Consider the following 12,842-nt stretch of genomic DNA (forward strand, 5'->3'; position numbering starts at 1 on the left):
TTTCTACTGCGCACCCCATTTTGTAGTGGTCTCATTCTATTAGCAATTATCTTAGAATTAATTAATTACTTCTAAAGAACTTATCAAAAAAAAAAAAAAAAAACTTCTAAAGAAATTCTGCACAACTAGAACGTGAATTTACTTGTGTCCTAATCGGGAATGGTAAAGATGGTGGCATGCGATCTCAGTGTATTGGAGTTTTAGGTTAGTTAATATGTAAGAGGTATCTTTTGTAACAATTTGTGTGATTATAATTCTTATTATTAATAATGAATTTTTGTTGGCATTAACCGTGAAGGTGGGCTTGGAATAGTTTAACTACGTTAATTTTGGCTATTGTTTGCTATTTTATTGTTTTGCATGTATTTTCACAAGACTATTTATTGTAACTAGACACAATCTGTTGACGTCATGCTTGCTTATCTTTTTGCACTCCATAAACTCTTTTAGTTTTGCAAGCTATCGCTAATAGTTTCATTCAATCGCTTCCTCTCTTTCTCAACCAAAGGCAGCAATGACTTCCACCACCAAAGAAGTAGACTTAGAGATTCTTCCTTTCATCCGGGTCTACAAGGACGGTTCAGTGGAACGCCTCGAAGGCTCACCATTTGTTCCACCAACACCTGATCAAGACCCAGAAACTGGGGTCTCATCCAAAGACATAACCATTTCAGAGAACCCTTCTGTTTCAGCTCGCCTTTACCTCCCAAAACTTACTGATCACACCCAAAACCAAAAGCTCCCCATCTTAGTCTACTTCCATGGTGGTGCCTTTTGCATAGAGTCCGCCTTTGGAAGCATCTACCACCGCTACCTCAACAACTTAGTCTCCCAAGTCCATGTTCTTGCTATCTCGGTCGAGTACAGACTTGCACCAGAACACCTTCTTCCAGCTGCTTATGAAGACAGCTGGGCTGCACTTCAATGGGTTGCCTCTCAATCAGCTGGTAACGATAAAGAGCCATGGTTAATCAATAACGGTGACTTTGGAAGAATATTTATAGGAGGTGACAGTGCTGGTGGCAATATAGTGCATAACATGGCCATGAGAGCTGGTGTTGAAAGCTTGCCTTGTGGTGTTAAAATTTTAGGTGTTTATCTTGTCCACCCACATTTTTTTAGTTCTCAGGCATATGGGTCAGAGTCCAAGGAAGGGCACGAGAAGAGCTTGCTGTATGCAGTTTGGGACTTAGTGTATCCCTCAGCAACTAGTGGTGTTGACAATCCAATGGTCAATCCTGAAGGGCCAGGTGCACCGAGCTTGACTGGGATTGGGTGTGATCGGATGCTTGTGTGTGTGGCAGGGAAGGATAAGATGATAAAGGAAAGAGGTGTTTGGTATTTTGAAATAATGAGGAAGAGCGGGTGGAAAGGCGAAATAGAATTGTTTGAAGTGGAGGAAGAAGGTCATATTTTCCATATCTTCAATATTGAGAGTGAGAATGCTAAGGCTATGGTCAAACGCTTGGCTTCTTTTATCTTCAAGTAAAAAAAAAATTCTGGCACATTACAGAAGGAATGCTGCTTGGAACTGTAACTGCAGCAAGCAATAATAATTATAGTGGTAGTAGATGCTTCCTGATGAATATCGTTAAGTCCCACTTGCTTCCTTCTATTGTTTTAGTTTAAATTATGTCGTTTGATTGTGGCAAATTCCTTATTTCAAAGTCGAATAAAATCATTTGTTTCCTTATTAGAGTTTCATACTTCACCAACTGTATTATGTCAAATATCTGATTTTTTTTAAAGAAAATCTTTGAATACTTTAATAAGAAAATTAAAATGGACAAGTTGTAGGTTGTAATTGTATTTTAAAGAATAAAGTGAAACATTAAAAGTGAGAAAGAAGACTTGTATTAGTCAAAAACGGCTTGTGATGAAATTGGTTATTTATTTACTTTTATTGTGTTGATGCTTAATTTGGTTATGTCCTTACATATCCATGCATATACAATTTTATTTTCCCTCGAGATTTCATTCATACACTTGTTGAGCTCTTGACATTATTTTAGAGCTAATGCAGACCACTCTCTCTAATCGGAGATGGTATTTTGTATCATGGGGATGTATAAAGCCTTGCTCACATGAAGATTAGTATGCTATTATTAGTCTCATTCTATCTTAATTCTTATGGTCTAATTGGATAAAGGGAGATAGAGGGGGTAGAGGATAGCATAGTAGAGATAGTCAGAAATTATCAAGTCTTACATTGATTTTGCACTTTTTTGCCTACCCTTTTTTCTTTAGTGAGAGATTCTTTGGAATCATAGCTTCTCAAGGGTGCTATGTAACATTCCCAAACAATGGCCTGGTCTCTTTCAACTTTCCTTATATTTTGCTCCATGGGAAACCACACCTTCAAGTCGTGGTTGTGCCAAGTAGTTTTACTAAATTATAAAAATATTTTGGATAAAAATAATTTATAGATAGAGACAACAACTTATTTATCTATATATATCTAAAAGCTGAAGTGTAGCATTTATTATTGTTACGCTCCTGATAAGCCTTCTCATCCTTCACATTATTGTCACATCATTATTTTTTTATATTTATTTTTTACTTTTAATTTTTTTGACATTATTAAATGTATAAATACATTGGCTTTACAAATTCATCTTAGACGGTTTTAACTTTACATATTTAGCTACTTTAATTTTAATGTTATAACTAAGTATTGTCTATACACATTCCTCTTAATCAGTTTTAACTTTACATATAATTTTGACCCTTTATCTTTCTTTATTTTGTCTCTTTTTATTATCATCCTCTTACTATAAATTTGTCATTCTCTCCTATTTTATGCATATTTTATTTTCTCACACGAAAAGGTTCTCTCTCTCTCTCTCTCTCTCTCTCTCATATATTTTTTTCATTCTTTGTTGGATTTTTTACAAAGTTTGTACACCCATTGTCTGATTATTGACTAACTTATATGTGTTCCTTGATGCAAATATTTTTTTTTAATCATTTTATTTGTAACACTAAATACTTTTAATGTTGTTGACTAGATTTAGGGGAAAATTATACTATAATATGTCCATATTTTGTGTTATTGTTAGGTTCTAGTTTATTTGGAAAACAATAGGATAGTTTGGACAATATGATAAAAAACAGTTAGTGCAATTGAAGAAGACGGTCTCTGTGCAATTTTCTTTCACATTTGTAAATATCTTCATTATATGATGTTTTTAGATGCGTGAGTAATTGTTTTTAAGCATTTACGGATATTTTGTATTGCTCATCTTCCTTATCTCATTAGTGTATTTTTTGAGATTTTTAAGAAAACAAATTCAATTTCAAGTTTAAAATTATTTATTTATCTATCTATTTTTTGCATTTTGGATTAGATGTTAAATTAGATTATAACAGTATTAACACAATATTTGACTTGATTACAATCATTATGTATAATAGGATAAAAGTTTTGAATTTAATTATGAATTGAATATTTGGCTTGATCACATCACATTTGAAGTGTTTTACATATTCAACACATTTGAAGTGTTTTACATATTCAAGAGAATGACTTTGACTTTGATGTGAGTTTTATTTTTCCCTTTCTTTTTTATTTGAATTGTAATTTTATTGAATTTTATAAAAAATTTTGATACATTTCTTGGTGTTTTTGATTGTACGGTAGAAAAAATTGGGTTTGAAAAGTTTTTTTTTAACTAAAAAATAATTTCCAAATATTAGTTACTTTTTAATGATACATAAAATGTTATAAATAATTTTTATTAAAAAAGTAATATTTTTTCAACCTTCTGAATTTCTGAGAAAAATTGTTTTATTTTCATTTTGGTATGACAAAAATTCTATATTACGTTTGTGATTGTCACTATAACAAATGAAAATATAATTATGAAATACATAACTACTTACTAAATTAGTCCAAATTGCAAAAATAAATTTAATGAGACCACCCTAAAAATATTATCATGCACAACGCGTGGAATCCATGATTAGTTATTATCAATTTCTTTAGATAAAATAACAATAAGTGTTTTAATAAAACATACAACATGCATCTAAGTTTCGGTTGATGGATACAAGTAGACAATAACTTATTTGTTCTTATCAATTACTTTAGATAAAGTAACAATATATAAGTGTTTAACAAAAAAAAGGCAACATGCATTTTAAATAAAATAACAATAAGTATTTTAACAAAACATGTATCATGCATCTAAGTTTTGGTTAATAGAGACAACAACTTATTTTTTCTTATTAATTTCTTTAAATAAAGAAACAATAAATGTTTTAACAAAACATGCAATATACATCTAAATTTCAGTTGATAGGGACAACAACTTATTTGTTCTTATCAATTTTTTTTTTAAATAAAGTTGTAAGGACGCGATTCGTGGCGGACCGTAACAGTGTCGGGTTCGCACGTGAAAAGGCCCCTAACAATATCATTTGTAGAGCGTGGGTTTGGAAGGCTAGGCCTTGGTTGATAGGCGGTGGGTTTTTCACGGTGTTCGTACCAGTTTCAGTTTTCCTACACCCCTGGAGTCTTTTTCCTAAAGGTGGGCTGGGAGGCTCTGGTTTCTGGCCATTTTTTCCAGCCTCTTCTCTAGTTTACTTATCTTTCCTTTTATATCTCCTTGCGTTCATTGTCCTTCGTCCACGTATAGGGTCAACTTTTCCAAGACTGATACTTGTCCCATCAGCCCATACCCAAAGTCGTTGGGGATGGTTGTAAAAGCCAAAGAATGCGGCTCTGTCGGGTTCAGAACATTAAATGGCAATAACAACAGCTTTCCCTGGATATTTTTAGATCTTTCTTCCATGTTCCAGTCCTATACCGTTTTTACCCTTCCCTTTGGAGGTACTGTGGGTCTGCCGAGGACTGAACTACCCTCGGCGGTACCCAAAGGCTATTTCGTTGAACTTGGGCCATAATCCTCCTCGGCCTGGGCCTTGGGACTCTCCCTGGGTAGAGGGGCCTGGCCCATAAATCATTTGCGCCCCACATTAGCCCCTCAAAACCCGGCTGTCCAACCTCTGGGCTGGACAGGGGGGTTTTGGTGATGCCAAACTTCTTCCTACGGCCCAATCCATTCGGCCTATTGAACATGCTGGCGGCGCTTCATATGCCCAAGAGGTGCACCGGTCTACGAGACAGTTTTTAATTTCGCGCTTGATGCATTCTTATCGCTTGGGGTATTCAAAAACGCGCTTTGAATAATCACTATTTACGAGACTACTTTAATTCGACGGTTTATTTTGATGGGGTGGAGAAGCGGAACCGGCGTGTTTGGGTTTGCTGGTTCCTTTGGAGATCTGAACCTATTAAATGCCCCCCGCTCCGCCCTCTGTATAAGTAGGACAGGAGGAGGTGATTGTTTTTACCAAAAATCCCTTTTCATCCTCCTGCGACTCTGGAATACTTAGCCTCCCTTAAGATTCGGTTTACTCGCCGGTTTATACACTTAATCGTAAAATACTTTACCATAACAACAAGGGATGCAAAAGTCCCACCCCTCCCAAAAACGCCACGTTCCGATAAAGCTTATCATGGCTCGATCGGGACAAGGATGGCGAAGACTCAAAATCAACCTCATCCTTCTTTCAGTCAAAATCCGAAGTAGGGACTCGTCACGTCAAACTTTCGACGTGACTGAGTCGAGAACACCCAAGATCGTTACCATCCGGCTCCTCACGAGCGTACCTAATATGGCACTGGCGTGTTAGGAGTCAGGGCGGAGGCAAGGGCTAAGTGCTTCTGCTTCTCCCTCTTTTGCTCCTTGGTGCCCTTCCCCTCCCTCTTCTTATTGTCTTCCCAGCACCAGTTCTGCCCTGGTGCTGTTTCTTTTCTATCTTTTGTTCCTCTCTTTGTCTCTTTGTCTCTTCATCTCTCTCTCTTCTTCTCCTCCTTCTTTACTCATGTCCTTCATCTTCTTTATTCATCCCCCTCATTTTCGTCATTGATTTCTTCCTTACTATTTCCTTCTTCTTCATTCATTTTCTTTTTTAAAGTGAGTCCCTCTCTCAGTATGAGCAGCAATGAGGCAGAGATTGGAGAAACTTTGAAGACGGGTTTAAAAGACGCTTGACAGTTTACTTTTCTGTACTACAGATGTAATGGTTGCTTAGGTAGTTTACATTTTGTATAGGCTCGTTTGAGCCCCTTTTTGTATGTTGTAATGATTTTTTTATATTAATAAAAATTGTTGTCTACCTTATTTCGCATGTTATGTCTCTATGTTTTCATAAATTTGCAAGCGCTGCTCGGCACAATAATATAGCATCTAAATCAACGACGACTAAGACCAAAATATTTGATAATAAAATGATGTCGCCATAGCTTTAGTAGAAGTGCTTGGCACAATAAGGCCAACCCGTAAAAAAAAAAAAAAATAGTACTCACCCGGAACTAGCCGAGGAGAGAACCGAAGGCTTGATGCCGTGTGAGAAATAGCCGTCCGAGGACATATCCCCTACCAAATGAATAGCCCTCTTATACGACTAAATGCTGGGGCGTTCCACCCCCTTCCTTACACCTTTATTGGCCTTAACATTTTATGGTGTTTAAGCCGTGGATGAAGTGACCTGACATTTTTACCAAGTAACCTTTCTTATGAGAGTCAAACCTTTTCTTATCCAAGTATTTGGTTTTCCCATAGGCTTGAGTCCGAGGACCATGCAAGGCCTTGGTTCTGTCCAATAACTTGTAATTTTTATAATTTTTCGTGCTTGGCTTCCCCATAGGCTTGAGTCCGAGGACCATACAAGGCCTTGGTTCTGCCCAAAAACTTGTAATTTTTATAATTTTTCGTACTTGGTTTCTCCATAGGCTTGAGTCCGAGGACCATACAAGGCCTTGGTTCTGCCCAAAAACTTGTAATTTTTATAATTTTTCGTACTTTGTTTCCCCATAGGCTTGAGTCCGAGGACCATACAAGGCCTTGGTTCTGTCCCTGGGCCCATATGCCGAACGGGCCTGGGCCGCGAATTTACTGGGCCCACAAATTAAGAGGTGTTTCCATAACTTTTGATCACGCGGTACCTTTTGGCGTCCCAGTGTTTGAGGTGCACCTTCTCGAGACTCCTTTAATCTCAGGGTTGCAGACGACGTTGGAAGTCGAGCCAGAGATGTTTTGTCTGTAGCGTTCCTTGGGACGCTGCGCGAATTAAATGCCACCACCTTATCTTTTAACATAAATAGGAGAGAAAGTTGCTCCTTTTCACACACAAATCCTTCAGATTCCTCCCTTAGTTCATCATGCTTGAGGCAGAGATTGGGAAAAAGGAGCTCCCTCCGCCACAAAGGCGTCATGTCCCCCCGAGACTCAGAGTAGGGAGGTACGGGCCAAGGAGGTGCAAGTTCAAGGGAGCATTCCATTTCGTCATAGGGGAGAGGGTCCTCTTCCCTCTTTTAGTCGAAATCCGAAGCAGGTTCTGGTCATGCCAGTTTTTCGGTATGTCCAAAGAAGGAATTTCCACCATCAGCACTGTCTACCTTGTGGCAGGCAAATTTTTGTGGGGGCTTCCCAACCTCAAGCTCCTAGCACCTTTTCTGTAGATGGTGTTAGCCTGAGGTCAGGTTCTTTGGCTGCCTGAGTTATGGGCATGCAGAGGTGTCGAGGAATGGCTTCCTTAGACAATAACTTGGCGCAGTAGCCAACCTCTCCTCTGAGCTGTCCCCACGGCCTTCTCTCCACTCGCTTGTATTTTCCTTTACTTATGTAGTCAGCTTCAGTGTAAGCTTGTTTCAGCTTTTCATTGTACACTGTACTGTTCCTTTGTCTTAGTAAAATATGTGTCTATTTCTCCATACATATCTTTCTTCTCCGTAACAACTACTTTATGCATGAATATTAAATGCAAGCTTGCCCTTAAGGATATTCCAGGCAGAAAAAATGCTTTAACACGGGTTCCTACTAATTTAAACTCACAAATATTATCAAGTATAACAATGGTAACTTTCAATAAATTAAATTCTTGGAACTAACCGGGATAAGCGCTGAGTACTACGCGATGCATGCTAGACCAATGTCCGAGAACGATAATCTCTAAATAATTCGTCTGAAAGGGTAGCTAAGTAGCGAAGGACTTTGGTTGTGCTTTTGGGGTAATATGTTGCGCCGTATCGCATCAACCCCTTTGATACTGGGGATCCGAGGGTAGACCGAGGAATCCGCGCCATCAAGGTATTAACCCGTCTGCTAACGCGGAGTTCTCTTCGGAGGGATTTCGAGGTTTACGGGCCATAGTTTTTTCTTTAAATAGTTGGTTCCTCATCCAAGTAGTTGGTTTCCCCACAGGCTTGAGTCCGAGGACTTTGCAATACCTTGGTTCTGTCCAAAACCTAGTTTTCATTACATCCAGGTAGTTGGTTTCCCCTGAGGCTTGGGTCCGAGGACCATGCAATGCCTTGGTTCTGTCCAAAACCTAGTTTTCCACATCCAGGTAGTTGGTTTCCCCTGAGGCTTGGGTCCGAGGACCATGCAATGCCTTGGTTCTGTCCAAAACCTAGTTTTCCACATCCAAGTAGTTGGTTTCCCCTGAGGCTTGGGTCCGAGGACCATGCAATGCCTTGGTTCTGTCCAAAACCTAGTTTTCCACATCCAGGTAGTTGGTTTCCCCTGAGGCTTGGGTCCGAGGACCATGCAATGCCTTGGTTCTGTCCAAAACCTAGTTTTCCACATCCAGGTAGTTGGTTTCCCCTGAGGCTTGGGTCCGAGGACCATGCAATGCCTTGGTTCTGTCCAAAACCTAGTTTTCCACATCCAGGTAGTTGGTTTCCCCTGAGGCTTGGGTCCGTGGACCATGCAATGCCTTGGTTCTGTCCAAAACCTAGTTTTCCACATCCAGGTAGTTGGTTTCCCCTGAGGCTTGGGTCCGGTGGACCATGCAATGCCTTGGTTCTGTCCAAAACCTAGTTTTCCACATCCAGGTAGTTGGTTTCCCCTGAGGCTTGGGTCCGTGGACCATGCAATGCCTTGGTTCTGTCCAAAACCTAGTTTTCTCATTGTGTGGGATCTTGGCTTTAGGGGAGTTAGCTCCTCGGCCAAGCCCCTAGAGTTTATCCATACGGTTAACGTTACAAGGTACCTAGTTTACTCTTTACAGGGGACCTTGGCTTTAAGGGAGTTGGCTCCCCAACCAAGCCCCTAATCAAGAAACATAGTTCCTAACAGAACTTTATGCTAGAACTCTATAACCGACGGTTAGATATAACGAAGAAGCTCTATCGACCCACTTCCTATACCAACACACAAGCCTTTCCCACAGACGGCGCCAATTGTAAGGACGCGATTCGTGGCGGACCGTAACAGTGTCGGGTTCGCACGTGAAAAGGCCCCTAACAATATCATTTGTAGAGCGTGGGTTTGGAAGGCTAGGCCTTGGTTGATAGGCGGTGGGTTTTTCACGGTGTTCGTACCAGTTTCAGTTTTCCTACACCCCTGGAGTCTTTTTCCTAGAGGTGGGCTGGGAGGCTTTGGTTTCTGGCCATTTTTTCCAGCCTCTTCTCTAGTTTACTTATCTTTCCTTTTATATCTCCTTGCGTTCATTGTCCTTCGTCCACGTATAGGGTCAACTTTTCCAAGATTGATACTTGTCCCATCAGCCCATACCCAAAGTCGTTGGGGATGGTTGTAAAAGCCAAAGAATGCGGCTCTGTCGGGTTCAGAACATTAAATGGCAATAACAGCAGCTTTCCCTGGATATTTTTAGATCTTTCTTCCATGTTCCAGTCCTATACCGTTTTTACCCTTCCCTTTGGAGGTACTGTGGGTCTGTCGAGGACTGAACTACCCTCGGCGGTACCCAAAGGCTATTTCGTTGAACTTGGGCCATAATCCTCCTCGGCCTGGGCCTTGGGACTCTCCCTGGGTAGAGGGGCCTGGCCCATAAATCATTTGCGCCCCACAAAAGTAATAATAAGTGTTTTAACAAAACATGCAACATACATCTAAGTTTCAAAAATTTAAATCATACTCCAACTAAAAATCTATTATCAAAATATTAAAACTTATATATATTTACTGATGGTTTATCCATAAAATCTCTCTTGCATCCCATGTTTTTGTTTGTTTGTTTGTTTGTTTTTTTTTTTTTTGCTTTTTTCGAGTTGCAACTTACGCATATGCATTTGTATTGAAAGGATGTACATGTTGTATAGATTCATAGGAATTGATAAATTTATATGATACTCTCTCTCTCTAATAAACAAATACTCTCATTAATTATTAAATTAATTTTTTTATTAATTGTTAGGATATATTTCCTCAAATTAACGGATATAGAATTAACAATAGTTTAATTTAAGTAAAATTCATAATTTAAATTCTATTAAAAAAAATGTATATTATAATTTTTTTAACTTCCTTTCCCAGGAAAAAAAAAAATTTCTATATTGAAATCTAGAGAATTTGAAGTGGAGTTTGCCCAGAAGTGAGAGAATTTGAAGTTGTGAGCTTGCTCAGGAAAGTTTTTAATTGAAAAAATTTGGTAGTTACGGTTAGGGAGGAGGAGGTGGAGTCCGCAAATGTGTTAATGTAAAACAAAACCATGATTGATAGACAACTTGAGTTTAGGATAAGTTACTTGTGATTAGTGGGCTATTAGAAGAGGAGTCTAAAATCCTAAAGTTTGAGAAGTTTTTTGCTAATTTTTTTTTAACAATTGTTGATAGATAAATTTGAAGCTTAGTTTGAATTTGAAAACCAACTTGAGAGTAATTCTATTATGTAGGCAATATTGTAGGTGAGAGTTTTAAATATATTTTTATGGGATTGTCCTCTCAGTTTTGTCTCTACTTAATCCTAAGTGTAGGAGTATTTTTAAACCAAAGAAATGTCTATTCTAGATAGGAGATGTTCGTTAAATGGTATTTTATATATATGCCACAAACACAGCAATAAGCTAAAATATACAAAATATAGTAAGCTTTTTTTTTTTTTTTTTTTAAATCTCCAAAAACATGTATGGTATCAGTAAATTAGGTTTACATTATACTAGTAATGTAGACTTACATTATAGACACACAAAAAGTGTACTATGTTGTATAACATGAATACTACTGAATTTTTGTGTTAGAAATATCCAAATTGATATATAAAACTAAAATTGTTTCTAAGACACAATTTTTGTATAACATAATTTTATTGAATTTTTGTGTTAGAGATATCCAAACCTTAAATGTTTGAGTGCATGATATCCAAACTAATATGTAGAATTGAAATAGTGTTTTTAGGACACAATTTCTGTATAACGTGAATTTCTTCCTTAGAAATATCGAAGATGTATGATTTCCAAAATGATATGTAGAACTAAAATGGTGCTTCTAAGATGCAGTTTCTATATAACATGAATTCTATTGAATTTTTACCTTAAAAATATCCAAAATTTAAAGATTTGAATGTCTAATATCTAAACTTATATGTACAACAGAAATAGTGTTTCTATGACACAATTTCTAAATAACATGAATTCTTTTGAATTTTTGCATTAGAGATATCCAAACCTTAAAGATTTGGATGTCTGATATCCAAATTAATATGTAGAACTAAAATAGTATTTTTAAGATATGATTTCTGTATAACATGAATTCTATCAAATAATTTCCTTAAAGATATCCAAACCTTAAAGGTTTGGATGTTTGATTTCGAAACTAATATGCAGAACTAAAATGGTATTTCCAAGACACAATTTCTTTATAACGTGAATTATATTCGATTTTTACCTTAGAGATATCCAAATTTAAAATGTTTGGATGTTTGATATTTAAATTGATATGTAGAACTAAAATAGTATTTCTAAGATGGACAAAATTTAGCTACAAAATTGATTGTAGCTACTTACTCAATAAAATAAACATTACTACATATTTTGAAAATCTAATCATTGAATTGCATTTTCTTTACATTCTTAATACACATATCAAATTTTGTGTCAATCAAATATTATTTATTATATGATCTATAAGTTTATATTTTATGTATAATTTAAACTATAAAAACTTACAATTTAAATAATTTATTAATGACATAGCTATTGATCTTTAATTTTCTAGAAATTTTGCAAGCATGAAGGATATAAGAAGAAAATGTAATTTAATGGTGGATTTGTTAAAATTCATCTCCAATAAAAAGATATTGAATAAGATTGTAGTCTTAGGTTACAACAAATTTTGTAACTAAACTCTATCCTTCTAATATATAAGAGCATTATCATTGGTGGTGCTAAAAAGCTATATTGCTATTTTTAGCACTACCAACTAAATATTTTAATATTTTCTTTTCTTTTCTTTTCTCTCTGCTCTTTGTTCTCTGCCCCTCTCTCATTTTCTCTACTCTATCATTTTCTTTGCTCATTTCTCTGCTCTTTTCTTTTTTCAAAATATTTTCTCTTTCTTCTCAAATTTTTCACTCAAATTCTTTTCTTTTTCTTCTCAAATTCTTTTCTCTCTTTCTTCTCAAAATTTTCATTGTTGTGTGAGGGAGGACTCTTTTGCCGTATGGGTGTGGGTGTGGTGGGTCATCGGTGTTATGGTCATGCTGTGGGTGTGGTGGGTCATCGATTTCAGGTCATGCCGTGGGTGTGGGTTTGTGTCATGGGGTTCGTGGGCCATGCCGTGGTGGATCTCGCCTGAGTTTTTCTTTTGTGGTTGTGTGTTGATTTTCTTGGCTTGGGTTGCCATGGGTTTTAATTTTGTGGTTGTGGGCTGAATTTGGTGGTTGTGGTGGTGGTAGGCAGTGGTGACTCTAGAAATTTTATTTAGGGTGGTCATTAAGAAATTTAAATTAAATAAAATTTCATAAAAATAAAATTTGAATATATTGACATAAAAAAACAATTGCAAATACATAAAATTTTAAAATTTCATTCTA

At 36.9% G+C, this 12,842-nt stretch overlaps 1 protein-coding gene across 1 annotated transcript; it reads left to right on the forward strand.

Annotated features, from left to right (window-relative positions):
• The first annotated feature begins 496 nt into the window (after positions 1–496).
• LOC115994047 (2-hydroxyisoflavanone dehydratase-like) lies at positions 497–1,566 on the forward strand. Its single transcript, XM_031118060.1, has one exon. It carries the CDS (start codon positions 515–517, stop codon positions 1,487–1,489), a length of 975 nt encoding a protein of 324 aa, XP_030973920.1. The 5' UTR covers positions 497–514; the 3' UTR covers positions 1,490–1,566.
• The last annotated feature ends 11,276 nt before the right edge of the window (positions 1,567–12,842 follow it).

The sequence above is a fragment of the Quercus lobata genome, chromosome 6 (assembly GCF_001633185.2).
Source record: "Quercus lobata isolate SW786 chromosome 6, ValleyOak3.0 Primary Assembly, whole genome shotgun sequence".
Taxonomy (NCBI): Eukaryota; Viridiplantae; Streptophyta; class Magnoliopsida; order Fagales; family Fagaceae; genus Quercus; species Quercus lobata.